We start from the raw sequence: 14,825 nt of genomic DNA, 5'->3' as shown, positions 1-14,825 counted from the left end.
GTTTTGCTTGTTACCGATAGAAGAAATTGTATTCACGTTAATATTGTAAAAAAACACGATCACCTTAATACAAATTTTACATATCTTGAAAGAATTTGCATAAAATGCTTATAAATATTTTGCATGGCCATTGTTAGTATAATTTTATTTAAATAATAAAATACAAGGAATTGAATGAAACATTTTTATTTATAAAACGTTAATCAATATGTTATGAAATAAAATGTTAAATAATGAAATAAAAGAATATTGTTGTATGACAAAGTTGTTTTATTTATCTCCAGGTTCGTGACACATTATTAATCAGGCATAATTCTGATGAGACCGATTTCCTTAGTTTCCATCATTTTCCCCAACCATCCTCCGCTGGTGAATATTAAAGCATCAGTTTCCAATGGGCCTTAAGAGTCGATAAGTATTTATCGCCATCGCAATCAATCTCGGCTGCCAATTTTTTAAATCTATTGTTTGGAGGTCATTGACAACTTCATACCTACAACCTAACTTTGGTCTACCAGCTTCAGTGAAGACTTTCGGATTCAGTCGGCAATTCCAAATAAACTTTTTATTAGTTAACAATTCGGAATCATTAATATTATAAAGTAGCTACAATACTATTCTATTCAATTTTCAACCGTGGTGGAAGGTAGTCCATAGCCGTGTTAAAAGTATTATTAGCCGTGTTATAAGTGTTATTATTCAATTTTTAACAATAGTGTTAGCTTTTATAAATCAAATTTGAAGTAATACAGAATACGTAAAATCAGTGAAGTGAATAATAGTGAATCTAATCAAGCTATGAAGTGCCATGGCTGTAATAACGTATTAAATGTCGATCATTTTTTAAAGTGTAATAATTGCAAACGCAAGTTTTGTTATGAATGCCTTGATGTTGCTGCCGGGTCGACTAAGCAGCTCAGTGCTGAGCAATTGGCATCACTTAATTGTCCTCTGTGTCAGAATGTAACTCGGCGTAAAAACAATGACGATAATACTCCTGTCCGGCGGGGTCGCAATAACCAATCACCAAGCGCCTCCTCATATATAACGACGTGTAAAGAGCCGGAGTGTTTGTTGGAGTTTGCTACGAAAACTTCTGCAGGCGCTGACTTTTCTAAGCAGCCGGTTACGTTGGACAGTATTAGCAAACTTATAGACTTGAAACTGTCCCTTGACTCATCGTTTATGCTAAATCTACGGTCCGCGCTTAGAAAGGACTTGAAGGACATGGTGACCGACGAGGTTAGCCGAGCTGTTGAGTTGGTAAAGGCTGACTTCACGACGACAACGGATTTTATCATCTTAGAACAAAATGATTTGAAGTCAAATATTGCAGACAAAGACAATCGAATCAGGGTACTCGAGACTGAACTTACGAAATCTCAAAACACGTTATCAAAACTCCAGAGTCGTTTATTTACAGTTGAAAAGATTTCACGTGACTTAAACCTCGAGATTCACGAGGTACCCGAAAGCAAGACTGAGAATCTGATGGAGTTATTCAAAAAACTCTGTGAGTGTTTAAATGTTGTGGTATCTGAGAGTGATGTTAAAGCATGTCGTCGTGTAGCTAAGATGGACTCAAACTCCAAAAGGCCGCGAAACATACTAGTTACCCTCTCAACGCAGCGTCAGCGTGATACACTCTTGTCTGCGTTGACTCGCTTCAATAAGTCCCACCCTGACACCAAACTATCTACTACCGATATTGGTATTGGCGGCTCGTCGTCGAGCAGGATTTACTTGTCTGAACATTTGTCTCCTGAAGCTAAAGAGTTACACCATGCGGCACGTAAATTTTCTACTGACAAGAACTACAGGTTTGTTTGGGTGCGATATGGCCAAATTTATGTTCGTAAGGATGAATCAAGCCCGGCCATTCTAATTAAAAGTCATGATTCCTTCACTAAATTGTCTTAATTGTTATTACTACTACTAATTTGTTTGTTTATCATTGCTTAGTAAGTTACTTGATCAATTTTTGTTTTTATATACTGAATCACACGTTATTTCCACAATGATTAATATATTTTATCAAAATGTAAACAGAATTCGTAGCAAGTTAACTCAATTTTCTTTAAATCTGTTAAATTCTAACTTCGATATTATTTGCTTGACGGAAACGAACTTAAATATGAGTGTTTTCGATGGCGAAGTTGTTGACGCCCGTTACAATCTCTTCAGACGAGATCGTGCGGATTCCTCCAGTGCTAAAACCGAGGGAGGTGGAGTTTTACTCGCCGTCCATAAAAAATACCAGGTCATCCGTCAAGCATCGTGGGATAGTGATATGGAGGATGTCTGGGTTACTCTTATTCCTGAAGCACGTGACACTTCTCGCATAAATTTATGTGTTTGCTATTTGCCTCCTGATATTAGAATTAACAAGCTTGAACTCTTTTATAGCCATTGCCAAAATTTACTTCTTAATCGTTTCCCTTTGGATAATTTCTTATTAATTGGTGATTTTAACACACCTGATTACTCTGATTCGATTAATCCCTCTCTGTCAATTTCCCCTAACCCGAGTAAGAAGCTCCTTCTACTAAATGAATTAATGTCACTGTGTAATCTAAAACAGCATAACTTTATCACAAATGCAAACGCTCGCTTGTTGGATTTGGTGCTTTCTAATATAGATTGTATAAGTGTCAATGAAACACTTGCATTAAGTTTGTTAGATAAAAATCATCCCGCAATTTTGATTACTCTTTCTCCGATTCAGATTTCTAAAGGGCTTCAACGCGCTAACATTAAACGGCTTAATTTTGCTAAATGTAATTTTGAAAACATTAAATCTGAACTCCAGTCTGTGAACTGGTCCGAAATCTTATCGTCCCCTTGTATTGATGAGTGCACCGAAGCTTTTTATGAGCTTTTATTTGAAATAATATCAAGAAATACACCAAGTTGTTGTAGCAAATTCTCATCTTATCCAGTCTGGTACAGCAAATCCTTAATTAAATGTAATAAAGAAAAAAACTTATATCATAAACGGTTTAAGAGGTTTGGGAATCCCCGCGATTATGACGTTTTCTCTTTGCTGAGGGAGAGATGCAAATTTCTTACCAAGATTTGTTACGACAAGTATATCGCATCCATCGAGGACTCGTTGGTCAAGGACATAAAATCATTTTGGAGATTTGTGAATAATCGTAAAGGCCATATTTCAGTGCCTCACACCATGACACTTGAAAATACTTCTGAGACAGACGGTCAGGGGATATGTGACCTTTTTTCGCGATACTTTGGTTCAGTTTTTGACGATAAAACTAATAAAACTATATACACTGACCAATCTGGTGCTGTAAATAACACGTATTTTAATATATTATCTGGCTTTTCTATTACGGTAACAGATATCAAACGTAAAATAGATAGTTTGGATATTAACAAAGGGGCGGGTCCTGACCTTCTGCCTCCTATTTTCATAAAAAGTTGCGGAAAGGAGTTGTCCATTCCATTATGTGTTCTCTTTAATAAATCGTTAACTAGTGGTGTGTTTCCTAAGCGCTGGAAAACTGCCCACATAATACCTATTTATAAAAGTGGTGATAAGTCCAATTGTAAAAACTATAGACCGATAAGTATTTTATCTTGCGCTGCTAAATTATTTGAGTCAGTGATGTATACTCATCTGTTCAGTCATTTTAAGCCTGTTCTTTCAGACAAGCAACATGGTTTTGTTAGAAACAGGTCTACGGTCACTAACCTTTTGGAATACAAAAACTATCTCTGTCAAGTGTTTGCCACAGGTGGCCAAGTTGACTCTGTTTACACTGACTTCTCTAAGGCTTTTGACAAAGTAAATCACCATCTGCTCTGTCATAAGTTAGCGTCACATGGTATCCACGGCAGTTTATATAGATGGATCTGCTCATACCTAGACTCTAGAACTCAGTTGGTTGCGTTAAAGGGCTTCATCTCTGCACCTATCGCAGTTACATCGGGAGTACCTCAGGGTTCCCACTTAGGGCCATTATTCTTCGTAGTTTTTATTAATGACCTTATTCAACAACTGTCCTGCAATTGTCTCTTATATGCAGATGACTTAAAAATATTTACTTCTATTACTAATTTAGATGACTGCTTAACATTACAGCGTGATATCAATACCGTATCACAATGGTGCAAGACGAACTACATGTATTTAAATATAGACAAGTGTTTTGTCATATCGTTTACTAATAAACGAAACAAAATCGTATGGAACTACGTCATAGATGGTCAATTAGTTAACAGATCAGATGTTGCAAAAGACCTAGGTATCCTGTTCGATGACAAGCTTTCATTCCGTGCCCACTATAGTCACATCACGTCTAAAGCAAACCATCTACTGGGTTTTATTCTTAGATCCACAAAAGGTTTTAAAAATCCTCGTAGCACCTTGTACTTATACTTCAGCCTCGTAAGAAGTATATTAGAATACGGTAGTCCTATATGGTCGCCGAATTATAAGGTGCACATTGACGATATTGAACGAATTCAGAGGAAATTTCTCAGAATTTTATGTTATCGTATAAAACCTGGCCGGTCTAACTTAAATTATTGCGATAGACTCCTGAAATTTAAAGTTCAACCATTAGAATCCAGACGCATAGTCTTCGACTTAGTTTACCTTTACAAAATCACCCACTCCATTATAGACTCTCCCGAACTACTAGCTCACATTAGCCTTAACATTAGATTTAGTGCCCGTAGAGCTAACGAAGTCAATTTATTTTCCCTTCAAACTTATAAGAATAACATCTCTTTTTACAACCCTTTGACCAGGATGGCTCGTCAATATAACGAGATGGCAAAGAGCAACCACTTACTTGTGGACATATTCTGTCGCAACATCAATAAATTCATTAGTGTCGTTAAAGACATCCTCCATCGTAGGTTAAGTGCTGACCCTTGTGGTCCTGGTTAACGTTACGTTAAATTGGTGTCGAGGAACTTATTATTATTATTATTATTGTTTTTTTTTTACTATGTTACCTTTGTTAGTTATGAGCCTTTTATTGATGTAACATTAATTTTGCAGTGTGCACATGGTTTTACATTAGAATCCTGTTCATAACTATTAGTTTTAAGTTTATTTTTGTAAAGATTATAATGTGTTTTGTGCACCAAATAAATAAAAATAAAAAAAATAAAATAAAATACTTACTGAGCCATACATTTCTACGTGTCATTGAACATATTCATCATATTATTTATACTTAGGCTACTTCGGCGCTTTGTATGTCAAAAATGCTGACTCGAAATGAATCTCGGCTCATAACCTTATCGTTTGGAGTATAATATGTCTGACTAGCTGGGTGCTGTCGACCCTGGATTTTCGATGGGCTTCAAGCAAGTGTGTGTGTGAGAAGGGCTAGAACTACTACTGCTGGTCTCTCGGCGTGAGTTCTGATCGCTGAGCAGTCAACTATTTATATATGTATATCCTTTGCTTACACAGAAATAATATCTATTCAAAGGGAGAACGCTGCCAGTATCTTCGGAACCTTGCCTAAAGGAACTCCTTTCAATTATTACATTTTAAAGTTAGTTAAACTATTTTTTTTTAAATAAATATATTTAAACTCATATAATATATGTACAATATCTATTGTACGTTGCTTGAGTGAGAAAATAGCCGTTGTTCGGCGTTGGGACCGCTGCTAAACGTAATGCGTCCAATACACAAACATGCTTTCTTTTCTACCAATACTCATATGGTGAAAAAAAATACAGCAAATGTCATAATTTACATCCTAAAATCCACTGGAAAATGCTGATCACTATAAAAGATAAACGTTTGGTGAAACAGCTGTTAAAAATGTCTGACTTTAAATATTAATGAAACTACAGTAAGATAGAACATTTACTTTATTTCAACACCAACTTTAATCCGACGAACATAGAACGTGGATATTGATTATTTCATGTTTCGGAGTCCAAATGAACAATTCTTAAAATTAACAGCCAGTTAACTACATTAACAGTACGAATAGTATTACAATGTATTAGATAAAACGCGAAACATTTGCGCGCTGTAAATTTAATTATTTAATAAGGAAAATGGTATAACTACATTGACCTATAATTTTATTTAAGCGGAATAAGTGTACACACAACATCGACCCTCTACTTAATAGTAAAAGTGCGTCATCTAAAGGGCCTGATTAACCCTTAGTAATTTGGCTGCAGATTGCAATCCACACTCCGTCAGCAAAAACTTACAGCGCTCTCGCAAATGTACATTACACGTGATTTTTTAGACAAACTATTGAATTTGAAAACAAAATAAAAATAAGAGGACACAACCCGACCAGGAATCATTTTATTTGCAAAAGAGAATTGTTCACTATATTGTCATATGGAATATGGAAATTATTATGAAAATCCAATTCAGTGAGCTTAACGTGTCAAAAGTGACGAGTCATAAATGATAACGATACCAACATAGGTATAAATTTTCTATGAACATAAAAAAAATCAATGAAACAATAAGATCCGAAGTAAAAAAAGTAGTTAACAGTTGTAAGTAGCTGTATCTAATAGTTAATTTCAAAACCTTTCATATTCATTAACACAGCTAAAGACGGTTAAATCTTAACCTATAAATATATTAACTTTAAACTTAATACTTTTAAATATACCTGTTACACGGCCCTACAGTCGTTTGAGCTACTCGAGTTTTTTATTTTTTATTTTAATAAACACTAATTTAAAATTAAAATGTCTGCGTATCGTGTGGCGTATATCACATGATAACTGCACTGTCACCGTCACAAACACTTCACTTGTGTCACTATCACTACGGGAAAATGGTTATGTCACTATAGTTTAATATTCCCGCAATTGAGGGTAGACGCCCTCAACGAATTCCTCTAGCTAGTGATCCATTTGGTCCGGAGGTACCTCCTCGTTGGAGAAGTTCTCGCAGTTGGTGATAACGATTATCACAAGCCGCTTGATGCTGGCGAACGAGCTGTTGGAAAGTGAATAATTTGGGTGTAGGAGTTCCTTCAACATCTCTATGCCGCCCTCTCGCTCCAGCAATTTGCAATACTTCTCCGCTGTAAAGGCAGAGAACTTTATAAAAATCAACTAAAACGGTTAAGTAAAAAAATGTTACAGAAGTAAGCATTTACATATAAAAGTTCTATTTCTGCGTTTTTCAGTTATACATTCTAATCGAAAAGAAAAAGCAAGAAGCAAGGTGTATAGTACGGACGCGGAGCACGAAGAATTTCGTAGAATGACCCCTCATCTTATGTCTTTGTCGCTCGCGCATAAACATATTGCCGTTGCGCTCACACAGATGCAGTGACCGCCGTATTCAGAGATTGTAAACCTTTTAGTCATAACCATAAAGACATGAGGTGGTGCACATGTACTTTGGTTTGTTTTGTTATAAGTAGTATATATGTTATAGTATAGTATATAATTAGTAACGTATCTGGCGAAACATCTGATAGTTCATCAGAAATAGAAGCCTCTGACTAAAATTAAATGTTTTTTTAAGAGTATTTCTGTTTTTTTTTACCAAATCTTAGTCGCAATCATAACTTTTCCTTTTTATAAATCCATCAAGCCGTTTAGTCTAAATAAAAATCAAAGCTACCGTTTTTAATATTCGTACTTATAAAAAAAATGTTTTTAACCACTGGCAGTAGGCCCAAAGGTCATTGTACGAAATTCTTCGTGCTCCGCGTCCGTACTATAGTCAGTTAAGCAGATGAAAACTGCACTCACGTCTAATGAAGGCTTATCATTTAAAATAAATCTAACACCCTCTATAGTAAACGAATATCTAACACACGTTGGCGTAATATAGGTGCGGCCAATACGCGTTAGAGCGGGACAGTACGCATACTGCTTATTCACATCGCTCTGACGAGATCGGTGACGCAGCATAAGCGCGGCCGGTGTAGGCGGTACGCGTTAGAGTGAAACAGACTATATAGGCGTGCTAGTCTGGTACAGTGGTAGATTGAATTAATATCAAAGAAAAAACTTGAATTACTATAAAAAAATACTGCATAAATTAAAAATAAAGAAATAATTATAATTGCATATAAAAATGCTTTACCGCGGCAGTTCTCGAGTGCCATACGTTTATTTATTTTTTGGAATGATTTTTCATACCAAAGTGAATTAATAAAAAAATTGCTATTATTTTACAGTTACAAAAGGCTCGAGTTTATAAATTTGTTTAAAAATAAATTACAGTACGGGCATGCATATAGGATGCCCGATTTATATACATGTATTCATACTTTCCCGATTCCATAATCTACTTATCCATACTGTATAGACAAATAGACGAACATTAATACTTACGATATACGGTGGTAAGATTGGCGAGAGCCCAAACGGCCCATTGCTGGCATTCTGGGGTATGACGAGCATTCAGAAGATTCAAAATCGGATGAAAGGATCTGTAATTGATGTTCCTTTCGGCTTTGCGGTCCCAACGGTGTATGGCTGCAGACATACGGTTAAGCACTGCCGTACGAGAAGGCTCGCGAATTGTCCAGGCTTCGGGGCCATCGGACGCAATATGGGCAATGACGCCGGCTGCATTGTAACTAACCTGTAAATTAACATTTACCTATGTTAAATTATCAACGTTGTCCTTGCAAACAGGGAGGATGTGACGGGGAAACTCATAGGCGAAAACATATGGCTACAACAGCAATTAGCAAACTGACTAGAACACGGCAAAATAGAAACGTGGCAAATACTACCAAGAGCAGGCCCGTCAGAACTCTGGTACTTTTCAAAAAAAAAAAACTACGTTTATTTTGGAACATAAGATCATCAAGGTATCACTTATTCCACGTCATTAAACTCGAACCTGTAGGCATCCCTACTCATCAGCAAAAAAAATTTCAGGGTCCTGGTCAATTTGTGCAGCGAACCGAATAAAGACAGAGACATTCAAGATATGGTGTTGATTGAAAATGTTGTTAATACCATGGACTGCAAAATTAACCAATAAGTCAACCAACTACACATATAACTTAGCTACTTTGGCCTTACTGCCAGATAGTCTCGATAAACTGGTAAAGGTAGGGCAGAAGTCGGGGTCGATTGCCTACTTGACGATGTGACCAAATTAAGACAATGATGGATCTTAACATCCCTAATGCCTTGAGACAAGCTGGGGATGGAACGGTTTGGAACCCTTGCTGCACACATAAGTGAATCTCTTACGGCAGACTTGGTCTGGTTAGTCGAATGTAATTAATGGATATCCTAATAGTTAAACGTACCTCAATCCCATCAGCAACAGAATTAAGGAGATTATAAAAAGCCATTATTATGACAGGCCGCATCAGTTTAGGACGAAGGGCCGCTACTTCAGCAACATTACCGAGGAGACCCATCATGTTCCGGACTAGTTCGAAATTACCACGGAACCACTGTAATATAAACATAAATACCATCAGAATTGCATGAAAATTTTATTACATGGCATCTTTTAAACGTTATATGCACAAGAACACATGTTCAACAAGACCATACCATAAGCTTTGTTAAAACAATGTAGTTGAGGTCCTAGTTTCGATTCCTGAATTTTCGTATCATTATCTACTACTGAAAACTGAAACGTATCGGAATCGATTCTATTTGTAGTCTGCATAAGTTCAAAAATTTTAATGAACCACTTGTTTTGACAGATGATGACGACCTTCAGAGACGACTCAATAATTTCCTTAAGTATTTCATGAATACTTGCGAAATCCAAAGAGTAAATTAAGATATTAATATGACAAACAACATACCCTAAGACAGGCTAGGAAATACGTCATCCCGTGACCGTCAAGGAAACGTTGACAGTTAATTGGTGTCTCATCAGTCACATTCCACATTGTGGACCAGGCAACCTCCATTACATCGTCACACTGTCTGCGATCTACGCGCAAGGAAATCACATGCAGCATTCTCTGTAATTATAACAAAATTATATTAAATCAAGTTTTACATTACTATCGTGTTTAAGACAATTTATAAGTGTTGCAAAGTTTACTTTGGCGCAAAGCTCGATAACTGTCCAATCCCATTGGGACATTGACTACTTTAAGAATACATAGCTATAAAAAAAGTCTTGTTAAAGAATTGTAACTAAATACTTGATATGTTAGCATTTGCTGAATAACTGAGTTTACATTAAATAATTAGACAAAGTTTGTTTATAATAAAATGCATGACAAAATTTTGACAAAATTTATTTGTAGGTAATAAATAAGGTACACAATTTAATATTCTTTATATTTTATATTGTAAATATGATCGCAAAGAATTGTTCAACACTTAGAATACAAGAATTCGCATAATTTTAGAATATCGCATTGCCACATTAATAAGCGTAGAAAGATTTAACACATACAATAAAAATAGTTGATGATTTTTTTGTATATTACTAAAGAAACTAATTTTAGGAAAACTTCAGATACTACAAAGAACAATATTTGATGAGAACTAAAGGATAGATGCCTATTAACAAAAGATTATTTCCTAGTTTTACATTTATTTACATAATAATTATCTAAACTACACGACATTTGTAATGAAATTGAAATTTTCTTTTTGTTAGTTCTTTTTCAATTAGTTACTGAATATAAATTGTCATAATATTTTTAAGGCACAAATATAGAAAACTGAATCCTTGTAAAATCAACTGATATTGTTAATTTCAGAAAGTATTGCTAAACAAACGCGAAGCCAAACAAAGTCGCAAACAATAAAAAAGCACTTATAACAGTAAGTTAGCAGTAGTCTTAACTAATTAAGACAACTTATGTATTTAAATGAAGTTTAATAAAATCATTGTCCAGATCCATAGATCAATATGGTAGAAAGCTTAATAGAATCATAACACAACATGGAATTTGTCTATGAAAAATCAGAAACTTAAGTTTCTAACTTCGTCTCTGCCACAGCATTTTTTTAAATATATTATTATAGCCTCTTTATTTCCATAATTTATAATATATTTTAATTAAGTAAGTATCATATGATTAATAATTACATAATATGCATGTAAAAATAAAACATTACTATAAATAATCCTTAAATTTAAATTCCAATCATAATAATTAATTTCAATGTAGGTATATTTAAATTTATAATTTTAAATAAATCAAAAAGGTCTTCTCCATTTTGCTTTGCTTTTTTATATGATAGGAATCAAACGAGCTTACAGGACGCCCAAAAAGGACAGTCATCGCAGCCCATGGACACACATTAAGTAAAAGAATTTCATTTAGGTGTTACAATATATGTACTAAACTGCATCTGTGCAATTCAATCTTAACAATGGTCATCTTTAGTTGAAATTCTATTAGAATTAGGTAAAGGCACCAAGCATAAAAAATATTTTATTACACAAATTCTAAATCAAACATCAATATAAAATGTGTTTCAAAATTAATCGCAATATAATAATGAATATACACTCACAGTAATGGCTCCCCTGTCACCTAAGAAGAGTTTCTGCTGCCCGTCAACTTGGCACGCAAGTGAGTTCAGGAGGTAAATCGCAATTCGTTGGACAAATGTATAATGGCTATCTTCGGAGACGTCCAGCAGAATTTGTACTATACGGTCGTACTCAAATAGCTGAAAACGTATCATACTTCTTGTACTGGCCAAAGCTCTGGTACTTCTAAAATTTATCGTTGGATTATGGATGGTACACTAGGTATATATAATATTGGGTTTTTTTTGGTGTCTGCATTTGATTGTCAAAACTTTTACCCTAAATACAGGGAAACATATAAAATGCTGACTTTATGGAGGGTAAAATCCTGCTTTTGTGTTAAATTAGATGAACAAAATAAACAACACCATTGGCATTCTTTATCATTAACCACCTAAAACTGTATGTATTTTATAATATAGAGGCTTTGAGATATAGATATATAATAAGTGCCCCATTATCTGAATATAAATTTTTGAATATACAATTTAATTTGGCAATGGTTAATGGCAGTGTAAACTGGCATTTCCTAATAAAATGATTTTGAATTGTATGGTTTTTAATTAAAAATATATTTGTTAGTGGGCTGATAAAATAAACAACAACCTCGGTAGTGTTGCAGCTAACAGGTACATAAACAAAAAAGTATCTTTAAATAAGTAATAATTATGTTAAAATAAAAAATAAAATACATGTATGTGGTGTGCTTTAATAAATAATAAAATAAAATAATGAAGAAAGAAATATATATTTCCCTTTATCAGGTGTAGAGATGTAGGTTAATAGAATTAACTTACAACATCTTCAGGAATCCTAAATTGGCAGAGAGCGAGACATCCATTCCTCATTAAGGTGTGATCCGAAATATGTGTTTCCATACTATCCAGCAACAATGTAATAATACGCCTCTTTAAGTTTAAGCCAATATTCGCCTTTTGGTTGCCTTTTACAATGTAGTATATTATTGCACTGAAACGATTAGTATTCAATAATTAACATAATATCTGATTAATGGAGGGTACCTTATGGGTAGTTATGATTACCTAATTACAGGTTTTATAAGTAATTGCCTGTAGAAAAAATAATATATATATATAATAAACATATAAGATTATATGTAGCAAGTGCCATCATTACCTTCCTGATATTTGGATCTGAGTCTCCAAAGGGAATTTTTTTAGAGACAAAAGTACAATGCTCAGTGCTGCTCCAACATTTGTTATGTTCTCAAAACGAAAAAAGTAATATAGATCACTAAGAACTTTTGAGAGGATGACTGGGTAGTCAATGGCAGCCCAGGCAGCTGTTAAAATTTGCTTCTCATTGGCATCTCCAGATATCTGTTAACAATAAAGCTGCTATATAATACCAATGGTCTGACTTAAAAATAAAATCAAATTGTCTTTTTGAGCATTTACTGATTAAGTTGAATAATTTCAAACAGCACCTATGTACCTGATGATATTTTGTCAAAACATCTCTCATTTATTTTATTTTTATGTATTTTAATAAAGAAATTATATAAAACAAAGCAGAGGCAAAATTATTTTTAAATTCATTTCTTTTTACTTATTTATACATAATTTTTTAATTAATTCACCATCATAAATCAGGACAGTAGTGTATTTGATGTTTACTTATATCATAATAATTAAAAAAAATTAAGTGTTGCACAGAAATAAAAATAAGTAACTGTCTGATGTTATTGTATATATGATAATAAAACTAATGAGGCAATTGAATTGTATGCAGAAACAAAATAGTGTGCCATGTAAATTTCTTTCATCTTGGGACATCAGACATTTTGTCAATTTGTTGTACAAACTTGAAAATTATTCCAATGTCATAAAAAGCTCTTGCCTGAGGTTCAAAAAGTTTAAAACTTACCAGACTGGCAGGAATATCATGTCTCTGGCAAGCCCCATGATGGGTTCCATATAAACCTAGGAATTCTAGAGGATTAGTTGCTCGGCTTATAAGCCCTGGTATGTCACTTTTAACTTCCACTTCACCTCCATCTACGGTTGTTACCAATGACTGGCCTTGTCCTGTACCAGCTAGATTTGTGCCAGAAATGTCTAAGTATTGCAACTTCGGCAGATTAGTAACCAGTTCATGAAGTACTGAAGATGCATTCTCTACTGTACCCTGGGCCTCGTTTTCTTGAGATATGTCAAGTAATTTAATATTGTCTGATACTTGTAATATCCATTTTATGTTGTTAGGAGTTAGCGGAACATTATGTAATATCAGAAACTTTACAGTTTCTATACGCATTTGTAATGAACTAAGCATTTCTGGTAATTTGGACAGATTCAAAAATGTTATGTTATGTAATGGTTTTAATCGCAGAACTGGTATGGTCATGGCATTGTCAATTTTTAATGTGAGTTGTAGCAAATCTCTTTTTATAACATTCATTCTGATATGATTGTCGACAACCCCTCTAGAATTTGAAGTAAAGTTTAAAGGTCCAAATGTAAGTCGTACCAAATTCTGATTATATGCCGCGATTATACCAACCGCCGCTTCTGAAATGCAATCACAATGCACTAGCTCGACCTGTAGTGGTCGGTGCGCAAGAAGATATCTGAGTCCTTTATCTGTAATAGTAGCATGTTCTAGTTTTACAATCGTTAATCTTGTGCTTTCACGATCACGGAATATGTGGGCAATACTGTCGTTCAATCGATATTTTTTTTGATAAGCTTCTAGAAATTTATCGCAAATTTGTGCTGGTAGTACAATGTTACGACGGAGGACACGGCTGCGAGTGGTTGGATTCGGGATCGATATTGCATCCAGATTGTCTGTTATAACTGATAAACACTGATCAAAAAGACTGCCCGGTGTCATATCGTTTAGAGACAAAATCTCTTGGGGCAATGGGTACCACATTTTTGATTTTTTCTTGAAACTCCGATTAAATCAAAAGAGCTCACGACATCTTCCCTTCGGTAATGGATTCGAAGAAGACTTCAGCACTTCATCTTCAAATAAGTCGTATTTAATTTGGAAAATTTCATAAGTCTTAGAGCAGAAAATTTTTATACCCGCACTAAATAGGATCACTTTTTGAGAGAATACAAAATGCAACGATATATTCTCAAGCCACGGCCCTTTTATTTTTAATTTTGACCATAGTCCACAGAACACTTGTCATAGACACAAATATATTTTACAAATTCAAAAATTGGCACATAATCTGACATATTTAAAAACAGAGTTACAAATGCTAGTTGCTACTTATTCTGTGGGAGTTAAATAATAGAAATGACATCAACCACGAACTAACCATTAATAATCTTCAGATTACTACTATTTTTTATTTAATTTAGAAGCTCAAGTCAGATCCGTATAA

The 14,825-nt window shown here is 34.4% G+C and overlaps 1 protein-coding gene across 1 annotated transcript; it reads right to left on the bottom strand.

Annotated features, from left to right (window-relative positions):
• Window positions 1-5,844: 5,844 nt before the first annotated feature.
• Window positions 5,845-14,612, bottom strand: LOC110997589 (protein zer-1 homolog). Its single transcript, XM_022265825.2, has 8 exons — window positions 13,352-14,612; window positions 12,602-12,804; window positions 12,262-12,433; window positions 11,446-11,604; window positions 9,768-9,929; window positions 9,255-9,404; window positions 8,320-8,572; window positions 5,845-7,052 (listed from the first exon to the last, which is right to left on the bottom strand). Exons 1-8 carry the CDS (start codon window positions 14,360-14,362, stop codon window positions 6,868-6,870), a joined length of 2,295 nt encoding a protein of 764 aa, XP_022121517.1. The 5' UTR covers window positions 14,363-14,612; the 3' UTR covers window positions 5,845-6,867.
• Between the last annotated feature and the right edge of the window lie 213 nt (window positions 14,613-14,825).

The sequence above is a fragment of the Pieris rapae genome, chromosome Z (genome assembly GCF_905147795.1).
Source record: "Pieris rapae chromosome Z, ilPieRapa1.1, whole genome shotgun sequence".
NCBI classification, from domain to species: Eukaryota; Metazoa; Arthropoda; class Insecta; order Lepidoptera; family Pieridae; genus Pieris; species Pieris rapae.
The sequence above is the reverse complement of the archived record's forward strand: the minus strand, read 5'-3'. Positions and strand labels throughout refer to the sequence as shown.